This window comes from Syngnathus acus, chromosome 13, assembly GCF_901709675.1.
Source record: "Syngnathus acus chromosome 13, fSynAcu1.2, whole genome shotgun sequence".
NCBI lineage: Eukaryota > Metazoa > Chordata > Actinopteri > Syngnathiformes > Syngnathidae > Syngnathus > Syngnathus acus.
In genome coordinates, this window is record NC_051098.1 from 9,122,328 (window position 1) to 9,139,389 (window position 17,062).

The 17,062-nt window shown below is 38.2% G+C and overlaps 1 protein-coding gene across 1 annotated transcript in view; it reads left to right on the forward strand.

Annotated features, from left to right (window-relative positions):
- LOC119133092 (calsyntenin-2-like) overlaps positions 1-17,062 on the forward strand; it is a 138,304-nt gene that overhangs the window by 119,301 nt on the left and 1,941 nt on the right. Inside the window, exons 10-15 of the mRNA XM_037268765.1 lie at positions 3,677-3,843; positions 5,620-5,768; positions 8,828-9,039; positions 12,919-13,089; positions 13,588-13,733; positions 14,500-14,623. Coding sequence (XP_037124660.1) covers positions 3,677-3,843; positions 5,620-5,768; positions 8,828-9,039; positions 12,919-13,089; positions 13,588-13,733; positions 14,500-14,623 — 969 coding nt within the window. The remainder of the gene's footprint in view (positions 1-3,676; positions 3,844-5,619; positions 5,769-8,827; positions 9,040-12,918; positions 13,090-13,587; positions 13,734-14,499; positions 14,624-17,062) is intronic.

Below are 17,062 nucleotides of genomic sequence, written 5' to 3' on the forward strand. Positions count from 1 at the left end.
CTATTGACAATAGCAGTAATGCTGTGGTAAAAGCACTTAGAAAAAACAATTCTATAACTATTTGCATATCACTTGGAGAACTATTAACTATCTGACGAACTGAATCATGCATTTTCATTTAAATAGCAATATTTACAAATAGAAGCAGAAACAGGAACTGACAACCTTACTTTAAGAAATAAACAGATGGAAACTATACACAAAGAAAAGATACCGCGAGTTTCTCAGCAAAGTATGCACAACAAAAATAATCAGATATCACATATTCAGTCCACATCTTAGATTATCTTAGGTTTAATTCAAATCCGATGTTCTGGGAGAAATTAGTATACCCTAGTATTAAATAAACCTCATCATTATTTAAATTGCATTGGTTAAAGCAGGAGAAACCTCACAGTGCCCTATCATATGCATGTTTTTATATGAAGGTATAAAAATAGCCAGAATGTCAATGTTAGCTGAAACCTTTGGAAGAGTCGGCCATGTTTGATTATCATCAACACCGCTTCTATATTTACAGTAAGTAATGAGAGTTATTCCCAGTTTTCAATAAATACTGGCCTTCACACAAGTAGACACAAGTCGTGATCATATTTCCAGTTCTCTCTAGCCTCTCCAGCATCAGAAGCTGCTCCTAGATGCAAATGAAGCTGAGCAGACGCTTCAGTGAGCACATGGAAGATGTAGAGTGAGCTGAGGGAATGATCATCTCATAAACAACAGTCACTGCAAAGTGGGATATTCACTTGTATCATTTCTGCTCCACGGCAGCTCATAATTCTCAAGAAACCTTCGTCAATCTGTGGCCTATCCAGATAACATCTGAATGGATCGTTATCTTGAAAAAACAAGGCTTTATGAACTTTGCTCTCACATGGAGCATGCAAAGCAAGCAAAAACTGAAGTCGGCTTACTGCAGCCTCCAGGGTGGAGTTGTATTTCTTTTGGCATTTTCATGTTAATTGAAGCTGCTGCCCTCATTCTCTTTTAATTCAGCGCAAGTGAGACGTGCCGTCTCCATGGCAGAGATCTGCACACGCAAAGTATATTTATAAAGAACAGCAAGAAGATCTCTATTTGTGGATGAGGTGAAGTTGGCCGCATGTGAAATTGTTGACTTTTTTGTGGACCCACACATCAACACAACCCGAACGAGGATGTAACACAGCAGACGAGCCAGCCGAGGGTCTGTTGGAAGAGAGGATCCTGGGTTGGCTTGCATGCAAGGTGTTGGCTCGCGCTCACGACGACTCGTGGGATATACCCCGGCCACGAGAAGCTTTAACGATTCTCAGGCTCAAACGTGTCAACGTAAGAAAAATATGTGGTGTTTGCCAGTTAAAAACAACAAGACAAACTTTCAGCACATCAGCGGTCACACTACAAGTTAGCTTGATTTTTCGTGATTTTTAAGGCTCCTTGGCAGTTTTTCAAAATAATTTTAATATGGCAATGTTAGTAACAACAACACTGTGGTGTTTCAGACTCCCAAGAGAAGTTTATTTCCTCTTTACTGGAATGTTAGCAAAATATCTTTTAGAGCAGTCTCAGGCATGGCCCACAGATCTAAGCAAAGTTAAGAGGGAGGGGAAAAAAGGGTTAATATAGTTTCCACAGGTCTAGATATTGTGTTTCCTTTTATTTGGAAGAGTGTGTGAGGTAACAGAATATACTCAACCCTTAATCTCAACTATCTGCTCTACTTACAATGAGGAAACTCGTCAACTGAAATAACAGCAAATGATTATGGCTTAAATGTGGCAAGTTTGGGAGTAAAACATTGCTTACGTTTTCACCACCAGGAAATAAGTGCATGATCAATTGTTTCTTGTGGTGGTCAGATGTGGATCCAACTGCTCAGACTGAGCTTTTGAGCTCACTGATACATCATTCCGAGCAATGATACATGAGCCTGCAAAGTGAACTGGGAATTAGGGTGAACTGGGTCAAGCTGGACATTGTCTGACAAAGTGCAGGGAAGGATGCTGAAATGAGGCTTTGGCTCCCCTTGACTTCAGTTGTAGTTGACCATGATTGCTTCTGTTACCATTCTGATTGCTCTTCGCAATGCTCATCATTGTTAGTCACTCAGCATTGCAAACAAGACTGAATGCTGATTTGTTCTGCTACTTGACAATCTGTGTAGGTTAGAGCAATTCAACGGTGATTTGACTTATATCCTCTTTCTCAAATATTCAACTAATGTATTTCCCGGACTATAAGTCACAGTTTTTTTCATAGTTTGGCCGGGGGTGCGATTTATACTCTGGAGCGACTTATTTGTGTATTTATTAACACATTATTATACAATTTCACATGTATTTTTTACACTAAACCACAAGAGGGCGCGCTAGGCCTGTGGAATAATTGGAACTGCAACTGACGATGAGTCTGACAGCAGCGCCGCATCTACTTCCGGAGTCAGCGGAGGTGTTTATAAGTGACACAGAGGACCAAGATTTCGATGGATTAATGATTTGGAGTGACACGGATGGCTCGATAAATTTGTTATTCATGTTAGAGTTATTTGAATAATTCTTAATAGGTTATGTCAGGCGTTCTCCGTTCCTCGTTTATGTGTTTATGTAACGTTAGCATACTGTACCGTTCAGCCTGTTGTTGCCTATTCATGTCTGTTCTTGGTGTTGGATTTTGTATAAATGTCCCCCAAAAATGCGACTTATATATGTTTTTTTCTTCTTTATTATGCATTTTATGGCTGGTGCGACTTATAGTCCGGAAAATACGGTACCTGCCTTCTAAAAGTTCACACTTTCAAATTCAAGTTTCACATGAATATTATCATTTATATGGCAACACACTTGATACATTTGCAATTTGAGCTATTTCTGGTGTAGGGAGTGGAGAATGCGATAACTCTAATCAGCTCACTGACACCATTTACCCCCATTTTGTACATGAAGCTTTCTTGCATACAAACTCGTGATCTAGCTCTTACCTGACCACTTTGTGAACCAATCTTGCAGTATTGGTCTCATAAAGCTTAAAAGACAGCTAAATATATCTTCCCACACTGGGCAATCCATACTGTGCACCTCTTGAAGTCTCACTTGAAAGCTCTCCAGATCATGCTTTGTTGTATTCTGTGTTCCATCTGAAAGAGGCGAACTGGGGCATAGCATAGTTGTGTGATGGTGGCAATAATGAGTTAGAATAATGTGTTTGTATTTTATATACGAAGGTCGTCAAATTCATAGAAGTGAAAGCCAGATGCATTGCTAGGCGGCACTTAAACCATAGACAGCTCATTTGCCTTTCTACAAATGAGAATATGAATGAATACATGGCTCTGATTAATAGATTTTATCATATATATTAAATACAAATGCAAATGAAAATGCTACTTCCTACAAAAAGTTGATTTCACACTTATTTTACAAATGGATCTCTATGGAACTCACGACTCAGGAAAACATGATAATTTACTTAAAGCATAAGAGTAGAAGCAGAAAAGCCCATATTTCACTTTAGTTGCCAAATTAAAAACGAGTCATCGTCAGTTCTAATATGATTTTATGGCATTTCATACTCGCTTCTCTGGTTTCGTATATAAAATGCATTGCTTGTTTTATTTTGATATTCAGAACTGAAAATGAAGCATTAATGGTGGAGGTTTAATATTGGCTGTTGTTTTTTGTGACCTGTCCATGTCTAGGTGGTGAGGTGACCAAGCCAAGGTTTACTCAGTACTTCAGAGGCAGCTTATCTGGATTGACCATCCGACCAGGCAAGATTGAGAGTCAAAAAGTAATTTCCTGTCTGCAGGCTTGCAAAGAAGGACTGGACATCAACTCCCTTGAAAGCTTGGATAAGAACATCAAGGTACAGCAGACAACAAGACAAGGCAGCTTAACAAGTTCCGTTAACAAGTTCTCAAAAAGAACCGGCTTACAGTTATTTGTTTCTAGAAGTCATTGGTTTTCTTGCGATAGAATCATACTGTATTTATCATATTAGAATATAAAAAGAAACCAGTCACCTATTCCAATCGGTCAGGTTCAATCAGTGAAGTATTTTCAAGACGCTACGCAATAGTTTTTGTTTTAATTCACTTTAAATACACCTAAGCACACAGACTTAGAATGACTTCCATGTATGTACTACTTGCAAAGCCAGTTGCCAAACGGCACAACTTTCTTGTTCGTCTCTTATTTCTTCTTTGTCCTTTCTTTGCACAATTTACACGATGCCCCTAGTGATCAGACGGAGACACTACAGTTGGATAGGCCTTCAAAAATTCAACAAGCAGTAGCTAGTTTGTAATTATTTACCCCTGAATGCATGTCCATGTCCACAGTGCCCATAATTTACAAAGTTGCACAGTTTAAACATTGTCTATTTTAAAAGAATTTATATTGTTCACAGTTCAACAAATATTTGTTCTTCTCTTCTCACCACATAAATAAAACATTGACTGTATATTCAAAGTTGAAGAGAAACAAAAACTCTTGTCACTACTCACAAGATGTGGCAAGCGTCACCTGGGATGTGAGAATGATGAGTGTAGTGAAGTTTACCTTAAGAGGTTCTTTACTTTTTCAGCTGCCATGATTCTGTGTGTGGCTTAGGGATGTCACCTGGCTAGCCTGTAGAGGGCTGGCACAGCACGATGAGAGCTAAATAACAGAGAAAGAAGGGACTAGAGGAAGTGAAAAGAAAGCAAGTGCAGCTGCAGAAGTAGATATGAGGACGATGGCAAGAAAGGAAACCTACGAGGAGGAAATAACAGGGGAATGGCTGAGTGTGAAGACCCCCATGGTGCTGCTAAGAGCCCAAAATCACCAGACCAGCAAACCATCTTTCAAGGAAGATTGGCCACAAATAACTATGTTCAAGTTGTGAATGCAGGAGAGCCAACAAAACTATTGGTCCATATTGCTTTCCTTTTTTTTTTCACTTCTTTAAAAAAAAGAATCATGGATGTCAGTTTACTCTTTTATAGTTCCTCATGACGTTCCCTAATGAAATTTAAGAGCATCTGCTTCAAGTTCGTTGATGACTAAGGTGTTCGCAGGGTTCATTTTCATTGTTTGAATGGTCCAAAACTTCAACCCATCTATGTTTATTCTCTAAGGAAGCAGCCATTCCAATCATTATTCAATTCATCATTCTACTGCTAAAAGCCAAGGTAAATTGGTACATTTTCATTTTCTGTTCTTGGTTTTCCAGACTTTACAGATGATTGCTGTCAAAACATGAACAATGTTCATATTAAAGGATAAAATAGAAAATTGTGTGTTTCAGGGAACTTCAGTTTGCATGCAATTCTTCATACATTTTCTTTCAACTAAGCATTTTCTATGTCTAAATGTGGATGCTATTAATGGTCACTGACCCAATTGACCCAGTTCCTCCAAGTTAATCTCAGTATAATTCTTACAGGTCTTCGGCCATATTCTTCAACTGCATTTGAAAATAACAGCTTTGCTTTTGTGATCTAATGCTTCACTAGTCCGGAGTGACAATTCTAACCTTTATGCCATTTTCAAATGAGTTTTAGCTCAGAAACTCTTGAGGAAAAAGTAAATGTGTTTCATTCGATCGTGCCGTCACACTAATCACATTTACATGTGTTTGTGCGTGTGTGTTTGTTCTTAGTTTCACTTTAACCCAGCTCAGTCAATCCTGGTGATGGAGGGAGAGGATTTAGAAAACATGAATGTTGCCGTGAGAAAAGTCTCCTACATAAACTCTCGACAGTTTCCCACTCCAGGAGTGCGACATCTTCGCATCTCTACTACTGTCCAGTATGTATAAGAACTTTGTTTTTCTTTTCTTTGAGTTGCCATCACTTACTATACCTTCATTTCATTGGGATTTTTGTACCCATTGAAGACTTTTTATTGCAATCTCTCAGATGTTCTGCATGCATTAATATAAGCCATTAAGCCCAACCTGAAATCTCCCTTTTTACACCTCTCTCTTCTACCAAAACTCACTGCTGAGCGTATGTGCATGCGTATTTTGTTTACTGCAAAAACGAGAGGTGAAGAAAGAATCACTGATCCGGAGGTAGCGGTCAAATCAGCTCAGCCTTTTCAAAATGTATGTCTTTCAGAAAAAGTATATTTGGGAAAAGCCCTGCATTTTTTTATTGCATTGCTTTTCTTGTAGTGTTTGTCATGTCGTTTCGGTTTAAAGGTGAACTTGTCTAATGATGCTGACACGACTGCCGATGTATGTTCCATTGTATTCTCCACAAGACAGATTCTTCTTAGTTACTTGTTTCCACCATGAACAAATTAGCAGTCGCCAACTTCCATAGAGAGTATCAATCCACACAAATAAACAGTTAAACAATTCGGAATGACTCCAAATTCAATTATGTTTGTTTTAGCTGATTTCTAATAACGGCAAAGTAAAGTAATTAGGGCTAATTACCAAAACAGTTGTTTTAGGATCCTTTGTTATATTTCTTTATAATTAAGTTGGAACTCCTCCAGGTTCATGTTTCAGCTCTGCTAAGCAAACACGGCATCCGACCCACTGCATCATTGTACTGCCCTCAGTCATATCACACATGCACGCACGCACAAACGCACACACACACTTGTACGGTTTCCCTCAACAAAAGCAAGAAGAGATCAGCTAGTTTTTGTTTCTAAAAAAGACAGCTTCCGACAACTGGCATTACTAAGAGACAATATTTACTTTCCCATTCAGTTGTCAGGCAGGAAAATTAACGGATTACTTTGACATTTTAAGATAACTGTTTCCCTCAGAGGTACTGGACTGATAAATGAGACATTTAGACACCTAAAGTCATGTCATCCAAATACTTACAAATGGATTAGTCAGAGAACAATCATTCATCTTGTATGATTGTACTTTCAGGGACTGAAATGATATGCAAAGTTTTTCAGGGCTTGAACATATTAATTCAGAAATATATCATCCAAGCAAGTCATTTCAATATAATGGAGTAATCATTGTCTCCAGTAGGTGTATCATTATGATCGACTTCCAGTTTTTATTTAAGGTTTAAAAAGACATATTACTATGAAATATTACAGCGACTTCATTCTCATGCAGTTGTGATGGTAAAGGAATTCCATCCATGATTAATTAATTAAAATTATGGTCTTATTCATGAAGATGTCTGTATTACCCTATAAATGTTATATAAAATGAATAAATATAATTCCTAAAGACTAGACGTAATAATATTCCAAAACCTTCCTATTGACTGTCCACTTTTTCAGATATGTTCTAGCGCTATTCGGAACTTACCAACTTTTGGATCTGATTCTAGTTAACAGAAAGGTTTTAACCACCTACTAAGTCTGCACTTCACATTTTCTGTCTATCTGACCCTTTAAGGGACATTTGAGGATACAATGCAATACTTTTTGTCGTGCCTGTTGAATGGACTGTTGAGAGCTCACATCACTATGTCAAACCTTAAGATTTGTGTATCACTATAGACAAAGCAGACACGCAGCTAGCTGCTTGACCACTGGAGAAAACATTTATGAATGACTACAGTGTGTTGTTCATATTATTGAATAACTGCACTTTCTAGTAAGGGCCTGAGATGTGATGTGTGGATCAATAATGACATATGGATACCTGGGCTAACAGATCTTTATGCTCCAATCAAACATCTCAAGTAAATATATCGGCACATTGGATAGTGCAGTCGTTTGAGATAATCTATGTGCAGGAACACGGAGGAATGAAAGGGTCCTGAACTATTTATTAGGAATGTGTCTAAAAGTGAAATGTTAGGAACTTCTTCTTCCGCATGATGCATAATCCTATGGGCGCATCATGCTGCTGGTCAGTCACTCAGTCTGACAGTTGTTTCGTTTGTGGAAAATGGTAGAGTTGTGGCAACACAACGAATCTTGCAAACACTTCAGGGTAAATCACAATACAAGGCATTTATGATGAGGCTGAGAGAAGACGGTGTTGTTCCTCCGGTGCTGCAGGCAAGCACTATCCAGGTACAGAGGGAGGAAATGTGGAGCTAAGCACTCTTGCTGTGGGAGGGGTTGAAATTAATGAATGCGGTTATGAAATCAGTAACGAAATAAATAATGTACGTGCTTCAACAAAGAGCTGCATGACGAACTGGGAGTAATAATACTGTAGCTGTATCGCTGAGATCATTTCACATAACTCAAAAAACTAGATTTACTCAGGTAAGGCTTCTTAAAGAATGTAGCAGTAAAACTGCATTACACTTTAGATTAGATGTCATACAATACAATACAAACATGATATTCAAATGAAAATGTTAAAATGAGTCCAGTGAGTTGATAAGCAATTAAACGACTACAATTTTTTTTTTTTTAATGAAATTACTACTACTCCACCCTTTTTGGTCATTTGGTGTTCACTGCGTGTCATGTAAACCCACTGTGGACTGTTCCAAGCATTTTAGCTGTGACATTCTACCAGAGAATATCTGCTCGTTATCATGCGCCATTTTATTGAGCGGAGAATATTGGTGCAATTAGACATGACGTTTGTCAACAATGCTATAACAACGAGGAGTTACAACCAAGTGGACCTGCAAGCTGTCAGATGATGGTTGAATGCATCCTGGAAGGGATATTGAGACAGCTGGCACTAAAGTAATTCTTTCAAGTATAAAATTAACAGTATAATAGGATAAATAACTATATAAATGAATATATAAATAAATAGAATTCTTTACGAAGCTAAGATTTGAAATAAACTCGTTTTTGTACCTTTACCAGATGCATGAGGGGTATTTCAACAAAATATCTGTATCAGATCAGTACCTGATTAGTATAACAGACATCCTCTCATTAAACTTTTTCTCTTGGTTCATTCATAGGTGTTTTGGTGAAGACACTTGTCTCACCATCCCTGACATTGAAGCAGTAGTAATGGTGCTGCAGCCCAGCAAGCCCATGATAACCATCACCGGATTAGAAAGACAGAGTTGGCCAGCTTCTGACCTCAGGGGGCCGAAAGGTGTTAGGCTATTCCAGCAGCTCCACATCATCAGCACGGTCAACAGGGGAGATGCTGCTGCCCATAACACAGGTAACATACTGTAGTGTCAAATGTGATATGCAGCACTTTTTAGAGACCACGAGTTTGCACTTAAACGTGTAGTCTCAGTTATCTATCAGTCAGACGATATATGTGAAGCTACTATACCTTTTTGTAGAGGTATCAAGATGGGTGTACATGCACAGATGTGGACTTGTCTTTACACCAGTAATTAATGGCGTGCAAGGAGACAGAGGTTTCATAGTGATGACACAGCACATCAATTGACAGAGATGGAATGGTCAGAGGCAGACAAGCAACTGTTTGCACTTCTGAGGTTCAGGGTAACAAATACAGGCGCCGGCTTCCCACATTCCAAAATCACGCATTATCAGTTTATTGAAGACGCTTAGATATCCTGAGGGATGAATGTGAGTGTGAATGCGAGTTTGTCCAGATATATTCCATGATTGTTTGTTGCCAAAAATCAGCTGGGATAGGTTACAGTTCAACCTCAACTCCAATTAGGACGAGTAGGAAAATGGACGGATGAAATTGATAGAATATGTCATTGGGATTTTTCATATTGAATGGAAATTAGTTATTTAATTAATAATGAACTAAATCTGAATAACTTCTGAACCTAATTACATAGCAAATTTCATTCAACCCATTTCAGATGTGGGAGATTTATTTGAGAGATACCAAAAATTCTACAAAGGTTTTCACACACCAAGAACCAAAACAATGCAACTGTGAAACACAGATTTGGTTCAAATGGTTCTTAAGCTCCATAAGATTCTAATTAGATAGCATTTCAGGCTCATTTTTGCAATGATGTAATGAGCATAAAAACAGTTGAAAACAGAAGTGTACAGACTGTACTTTTCCCATAAGCAAGAATGGTATAATTATGGTTTTAATTGATTAGCTAGTTTTCTCAAGAATTTGGAAATTTCAGTGTCCATTGATTTGAGATGGATTTGAAGAATTTGATAGTAGTTATTATTTTATAGGCATACACTCACCATCCTTGATAGTTGAAACAGTGTTTCAAAGGCTCACATTGAATCCGTAAAAAATACTAAAGGTCACTGCGGTCACATAGTTCAATCTTTGTTTAGTCAGGCCATAACATCATCATCCACAAATCATTTGCCTTATCAATGTAGGCAGCTACAAATTTTAGTCGAGCTTATAGATTTCAATTTTGAAGAAAGATTTACTTTGTTGGTGGCTTCCTATCAGTCCATGCCGATATATGATTGACTTCACTGTGAATCATGACAATCAAAACAAACTCGAGCATTAATGGATTCCATGTTCTTACTGAAATCCAATTTCCTTGTAGACTTCAGAGTTCAGAATAGACTACAGACTCATCTGATAGCTAGCCCGCAGTCCATCTCAAACTCCGGACAGACACTTCAGTTGCTGCAGAAAACTCCTCAAGTCCATCTGTTTACCAAAGCATATCTTCAACAACAGGAAAACACAAACATACACACACTGGTGTGTGTCTTTGTATCCCTTGAGCGAAACGATTACTTATTGATGAATGTATTATCTCTGTTGGTATTTACATCTTAATCTATCCCTATGCCATGGTACTTGTAGCATCTGAGGATGAGAGCCCAATTTTCTCAGCAGTAAACTGTAATTAAAGCTAAAAGTTTTTTTTTGAATGCAGATCTGCTTGCTCACTCCTGCAGCAGCACTTTACAGGGCTCCCCCCAGGGGACACAGGTTAGTCTACATGAGCTCCTCCACTTCTAATACACCCTCACAAGTACTGATGTCAGCGCAACTTGAGACCTGTGCCGACCGGCTGTAAGAATCACTCACCAAAACCATTGAAAATTGAGTATTTAAATCCTCTTGTCCCTGACCGCCACGGCAGGAACATCCCGATTTGGCCTGGCCCAGAGCTAATTAAGAGGAGATAAGAGTGAAGGAGGTCTGAGCCCTCTATTGTGAATAAGGCAGTGAAGGAAGCAGAGCAGAAAGGAGCATCATGCTTTAAGAGTTGGTGTAGTGGAGCTCTCCCTGCCAGTGAAATAGAGCCGGCAGCTGGGGAAAGTGATTAGCTGGAAGCCAAAGAAAGAAACAATTGGAACGAAAGAGGGTGAAGCAGAGTGAATGTGCCGGGGACACACAAGTTGAAGTTCCTTAATGAGCCGATCTCATTTTCGCATGAAGTTTAAAGGATTCAAGAAAAAAATCATTTTAAAGCCTGGCAATACATTTCTTTTAGACCCATTTAATCATTCATTGTCCTCTTAGTTGCTTTCCATGTCATTCATTTACTGCAGACTTGGCGCTGCTTCATTTCCCTTTTCCATCTCGGAATATCTTTTCAAGGCTTAGTTGGATACTTTTTCTCAAGGCCAGCCAAGGTCCTTAATTCATTAACTCATAATCAACATTTTGTCGCTGTTCATACCCTTGCCTCAAAGTCTTTCAGTACAATGTCACTTCAACAGTTCCTCATTATTTCCTTCAGCCTGGCAAGTTTCATGCCACTCGTTCTTCTTTGTAGGCCACATGATGTTTTTCCACTGCACATTACAGACTAAGCCCCCAATCTTTGTCCAACTCAATATGATATCTTCTTTCCTGCATACATTCTTCATGAAATGTAAGTGAACAGTACATAAACTTTTCTTAAACTAATACCACACTGTGACTTTGCAGTATTTTACTGAATCAACAAAAGGTGGAAAAATATGTTTGTGTTGTGTATTGTTATGGCTTTTTATGCGGGGTAGGGTGAAATTCAGGTCATTCCAAAGGGTCCATCTACTTTTTTTTGCAACTGTACAAAAAAAAACTTTAAAATTTGTGATTGAATAAGGGAAAGAAAGTTTCCGATGACATCTTTAACTTGAATGGCAGCTTAGCTTTGGAACTTCCTGGATAAACAGTACATCTCAGCAATTTAAATTATCAAGAAGAAAATAATTAACCTCATTAAAACTTGTTTAGTCAAAGGGAGTATGTATGGGGGAAATGATGTGAACAAAAAGGCTCTCTGTTATAGAAAGCTAAAGGTAGTTTTAATACACAGGCTAACTATAATGCAGGCCTTGGTTTGGAGGGAATACTGGTGCAAGACACAAGGCAATGACCGAATGACATCTATGACTGAAAATGTGGAAAAGCTGCTGTGAAGCACTTTGCAGATCAATTAATGCCCAGATTACATGCTGCCTGTCGCACGTCCCCCAGCCTAGACTTTTCTTGCATGTCGTCCAAATTGATGGACTGTGGTGCAACGCACTGAATTGGTGATAGTTTGATATATTGATGTATTTTGTGATGTCATGCACAATAGCCACTGAACATGCATGCAACATAAATAAGATGCATTTTTTTTCCTTAAGTTGAATTACAACTTTTTTCAACTATAAAGGGATTTAATTAAAAGTCAGGATTTACCGCAAATCATCAAACTGTTTCGCTCACTCATCCCCTATTCTCTGCTTGATCTCTGTTGACCCAACCAAACACACTCACACAAATACACACACTGCTATAAGCTGCTGGAGTAACGAGTCCCCTCAGACAGCAATCGCAGTCTCACTTCGAGTCTAAGTACTTGCATCATGACCCAGCGCTCTTCCTCACTGTCTCCTCCCAAGAGTGAGAGCAGCTTTGCACATTTAACAGCCTCTTAAGACACTATGCGTGCGTGTGTGTGTGTGCCACAAGTAATTGGTGTCATCATCTAGGAGACACTGTGTTGCAGTTTCTGCTGTTGGTTGTTCAGAATGTGTATGCACCTCAGAGGAAAACCGCAATGGAGAACGACAGAAGCACACCAAATGTGCAAATTATCCTGTCATCAACAATCTGTTCAATTATACAGTAGGAGTTGCGTCAAAAGTTCACATGATCTAAAAAGCTGTGTGTGCGTGCGTGTTTATTTAGAGCAAAGACAAGGACGCCTGGAGCAGATCATTCACAATTTGGACTACTGCGACATTCTGGTGTTGGGTGAAGAGTTGAGGCCTGACCAGGAGTCACTCCAGCTGCAGCGCAGCATTCTGCTTGGAAAACACCTAGATGCCACTAATTCCACATCTGGGATGTCCGTATATGGTTAGTTACTATTAACTCTTAGTATACAAGATGCATTAGTTTCCCTGAACTTGTATGTGTATATTTCACAGCTTCTCAATCAATATCGTAGAAATGTTTAATTTCATTCATTTTATGTCAGTTCAGCGAGTGAAATTTGTATATTGTATATTATACAGATTAATTAAGTAATAAGTAATCTACCACTACCCAATTATCGAATTAAAAACAACATTTAATGTAAAATACAAAAGCTGATTTAACATGACTAGCACTCATGCATTACTATTTTATCTTTCTCTCAGGCTGTGGCCAAAACCATAAAGTGTCTGTTGTTGGTTTGTTTTTTCAGGTTATAATACTTTTTTAACTTTTGGGAATTAAATTACTGAATTTATGCTTTCCACGATATTTGGATTCAAATTTATTGAGATGCACCTGCTTTGTTCTTTTTATGCTTTATATTTTATGTTTTATTACAGTGAGCATTCAGATTTGTTTATTTTCATGTCACTGTAGGTGTGGAGTCCATGGCTAATTATGAAAACGTGATCCGAGAAGTGCGTTACTACAACTGGCGACCAACGCAGCTCACAGAGAGAAGGTTCCGTCTTACATGTTCAGAGCTCAACGGACGCTACACCAGCAATGAATTGAACTTGGAGGTCAGTCTAACGACAGCTAGCCTGATCATTAATGAGCGAGAGAGCAGCCAATATTCACTGCCTGCACATCGGAATCGTAAAAGTATCATTAAGTTAAAAATCAATGACACATTCTGTTAAAATGTGAACGACTCTGCCATAAAGTTACTAATTGGGTTCTGAGGCTTGTTCCACTTAAATTCGCTTTGTGCTTTATAGCCGGGATGTCAAACTCATTTTCTCCCCAGGCAATAATAGTGTTATGGCTGGCCTTAGCGAGATGCTTGTAAATGAGAAATGTATAAATGTACTGCATCTTCTGCTTGTATTATTACATAATTGCCTCATGTTTTGCATGTTATTCATTTTAGAAAAAATCTATTAGGAACTTATTTAGGCAGTATTATAGAAAAGTTATATCAAACCGTGTATGTAGTTATTTTTCTGTTAACCCAAAGCTTGGTGTTGCATTGATTATGTGTTATTGTAACTACTAAGAAAAAAATCCCAGCATTACTTTTTAAGAATGATATATAGCTGAAATGGGAACTAACATGCTGAGAGGGTTACAAATTTAGTGTTTTTCTAACTAACCTACTGAGATCATGTGTGACAAAAGGCAACAGTTGTGGCAAATCTATTCCGCACTCATATTTTCTTTGTATTGAGGAAGTTTGGTTAACTGAGGTCTCTAAATTGACCTTAGGTGTGAATTTGAGATAATGTAAAAACTGAAATTAACTTTTGTCTGAAAGCAAAATGATATACGTATTCTGTCTTTTCACAGGTGAGCGTACTCCACAGTTCAGAGGTGAAAGAACACGTCAGTCAGATCGCACCTTTACCTCAGCACATGAAATTAGTTCACCATCCAGCTATGATTGATGAAATCTACCCTGCGCATAGCTCAGGTAGGAAAACATATATTTGAAATGCTCTGCGTGTCATCGTCACCAACTTGCGTCTAGTATTTCTCATTTTCAATCCTGTTGACTTTCAGCTGTTTGTTTTTCTTGATATAGTCTGGCTGTTTTATTCCCTGGTTCAATATAATGGAGGGGGAATGGACTACAATTTGCAATACATTGGACTTTTATCACTTGTGATAAATCTTTGTCTCACTCTTAACTGTGTCTTTCCCTGTTAGATGTTCAACACACATTTAAATTTGAAAAACAAAAGGAACAGGAAGTGAGGTTTTATGTTAAAAGGTGACCTACTTGTAAGTAATTGTGGACATGAGATTGATAGGGTGCACAGGCAACAGTGTACGCCAATAGTTGACCTTTGTCAATTAACACTCGCAACATCTACAACAGACTGAAAGACAAGTGCAGACAATTCAGCTTGTATTTTTTTTTTTCAAACCACTGTACCTCTGCAGTGTAATTATGGTGTGAAGAGATTTTCCAAGTTGTTTTTTCACACAATTTGACATAGTTAAAAATCAGTTCGACTTTGTAGTTCCTTATCAGATTGTTCATCAGATTGCTACTCTCACTCCGCGGAAAGTGGAGAGGCACAGCCGAGTGCTCTTCAGTCAAGAGAACATGGCGAGACATTGGTCTTATTCTGCCATACGAGGTTTAATTATTCATCAGACCCCAATGGATTCTACTTAGTACTGCAGATATCACAGCGCTAAGTGTGTGCATGCCTTTGTGTGTCTGTGTGTGCGGGTGTGTTTTTCAGAGGCTAACGCGACAAAAAAGAAGGTCAAACAAAGTGTGCAGTAATTGAACTATTGTATATGAGTAAATAGTATGTAGTCAGTAGATGTTAGTAGTTAGAGCATGATCATGATTAGTGTATGTGGCTGTTTCAGGAAGAGTGCTTTATCGTGTCAATGAACTCAATACAAAACAGGCAGCAGTTTGTCAGATAGAGAAAAGAGGCTTTTGTTGTGCAAAAATGAGCAGCTTATAGTCTGAAAAATACGGTAGTTATGAAACTTCTTTGTTTGTGTCTGTACGACAGTAATATGCTGCCTCCGGTGGCCAAATCACGCCCAAGTTGCGATTTATTCATGATGCACTAACTGTTTAATTATTTTGATTTGATTTTATTCTTGCATTGTTATATGTTTCATAATGTACAATATTAGTGTCTGGTATTTCTTTATTGAAAGAAAACACCAATTACAAAATGATTTCTTTTTAGATCACAGGTTATTGTCATTTGCGCTCATTTTGCTGGGGAAAGATGATTTGTTTGTTTTAGTTCTGAGCATGGTCACAGAATGGACTCTTATCTTAAGGCACTGCTGCATAGTACAGCATAACCTTGTCCACCAAACTGAATCTGTTGCAAAAACAGGAGGACTTCCATTATTCTCTCATTTTGTAACAGTTTTCTTTCTGTGCAAATTGAGTGAAATTGAATGGATCCATTCATTTTCCTAAAACGGTTATGGACTAAAACATCTCCACAGGAGGTTCCAATGTACAATACGTACAAAAGAGTAAATGGAAGATTCAGATACGCCTCAAGACCAACACATTTATGGGAAAAAAAAACCCCACTATGAATCCAAACTGGAGTAAACACGGTACAGACCATTAAATATGATGTATGGATATACGCTATGGCACGTCCTCGTCCATCATTAAATAAACATAAAAATTTCAGATGACGGCCAGTGGAGTAATGCAGAGGTTGCCCTCATTTAAATCAAGGGGGGGGTCAGCCCAGGCCTTGTAATTGTTGAGTATCTGTAAGCGGTGCTGATGCTTATTTATATATATACATATATATATATATATTCAATTAATTCAAGATTTAATATTCAATTAATCGTTTTGCCCTAGTGTGAATCTAAGTGTGCCAAAGTGTGTCTCTTCATGCAAAAGTGTGAGCTACTTGCCCTTGCATGAATTATGGGGGCATGAAAGTCTTTAGTTTTTGGGTGGGATTCACAAGAAAGTGGAAATAAATGATCATCTGAGGAGTGCTACAAGTGCCTGACTCATAACAAACACACACAGTAACAGCAGCAGTGGGATTGAGGCCAGATTCATAAATGTTATGCTCTTTCAGAAGGGTAAAGATCAGAGCATGAGAAATAAACATTTTAGATCAAGAAGAAAACTGTGTCTAGTAGTTGTTGTTTTGAGTATACGATTGAAGAAAGTTTATTCTGGTTTTGCTCCACTTTTGTTGCTGTGGACTGCACAGCAACTGCACAGCAACTAGGTTTATATGTTGGGGATTATTTTACTTTTAGGTACTTATTTTACTTATTATACACATAAAATGCCGTATACTTTAAATACAGTAAATCTTGACAGTAGTGCATTGCAAAGTGACTTTTTTTTTTACATTGTTTAAACCTTAAAGACTTTGATGCAAAT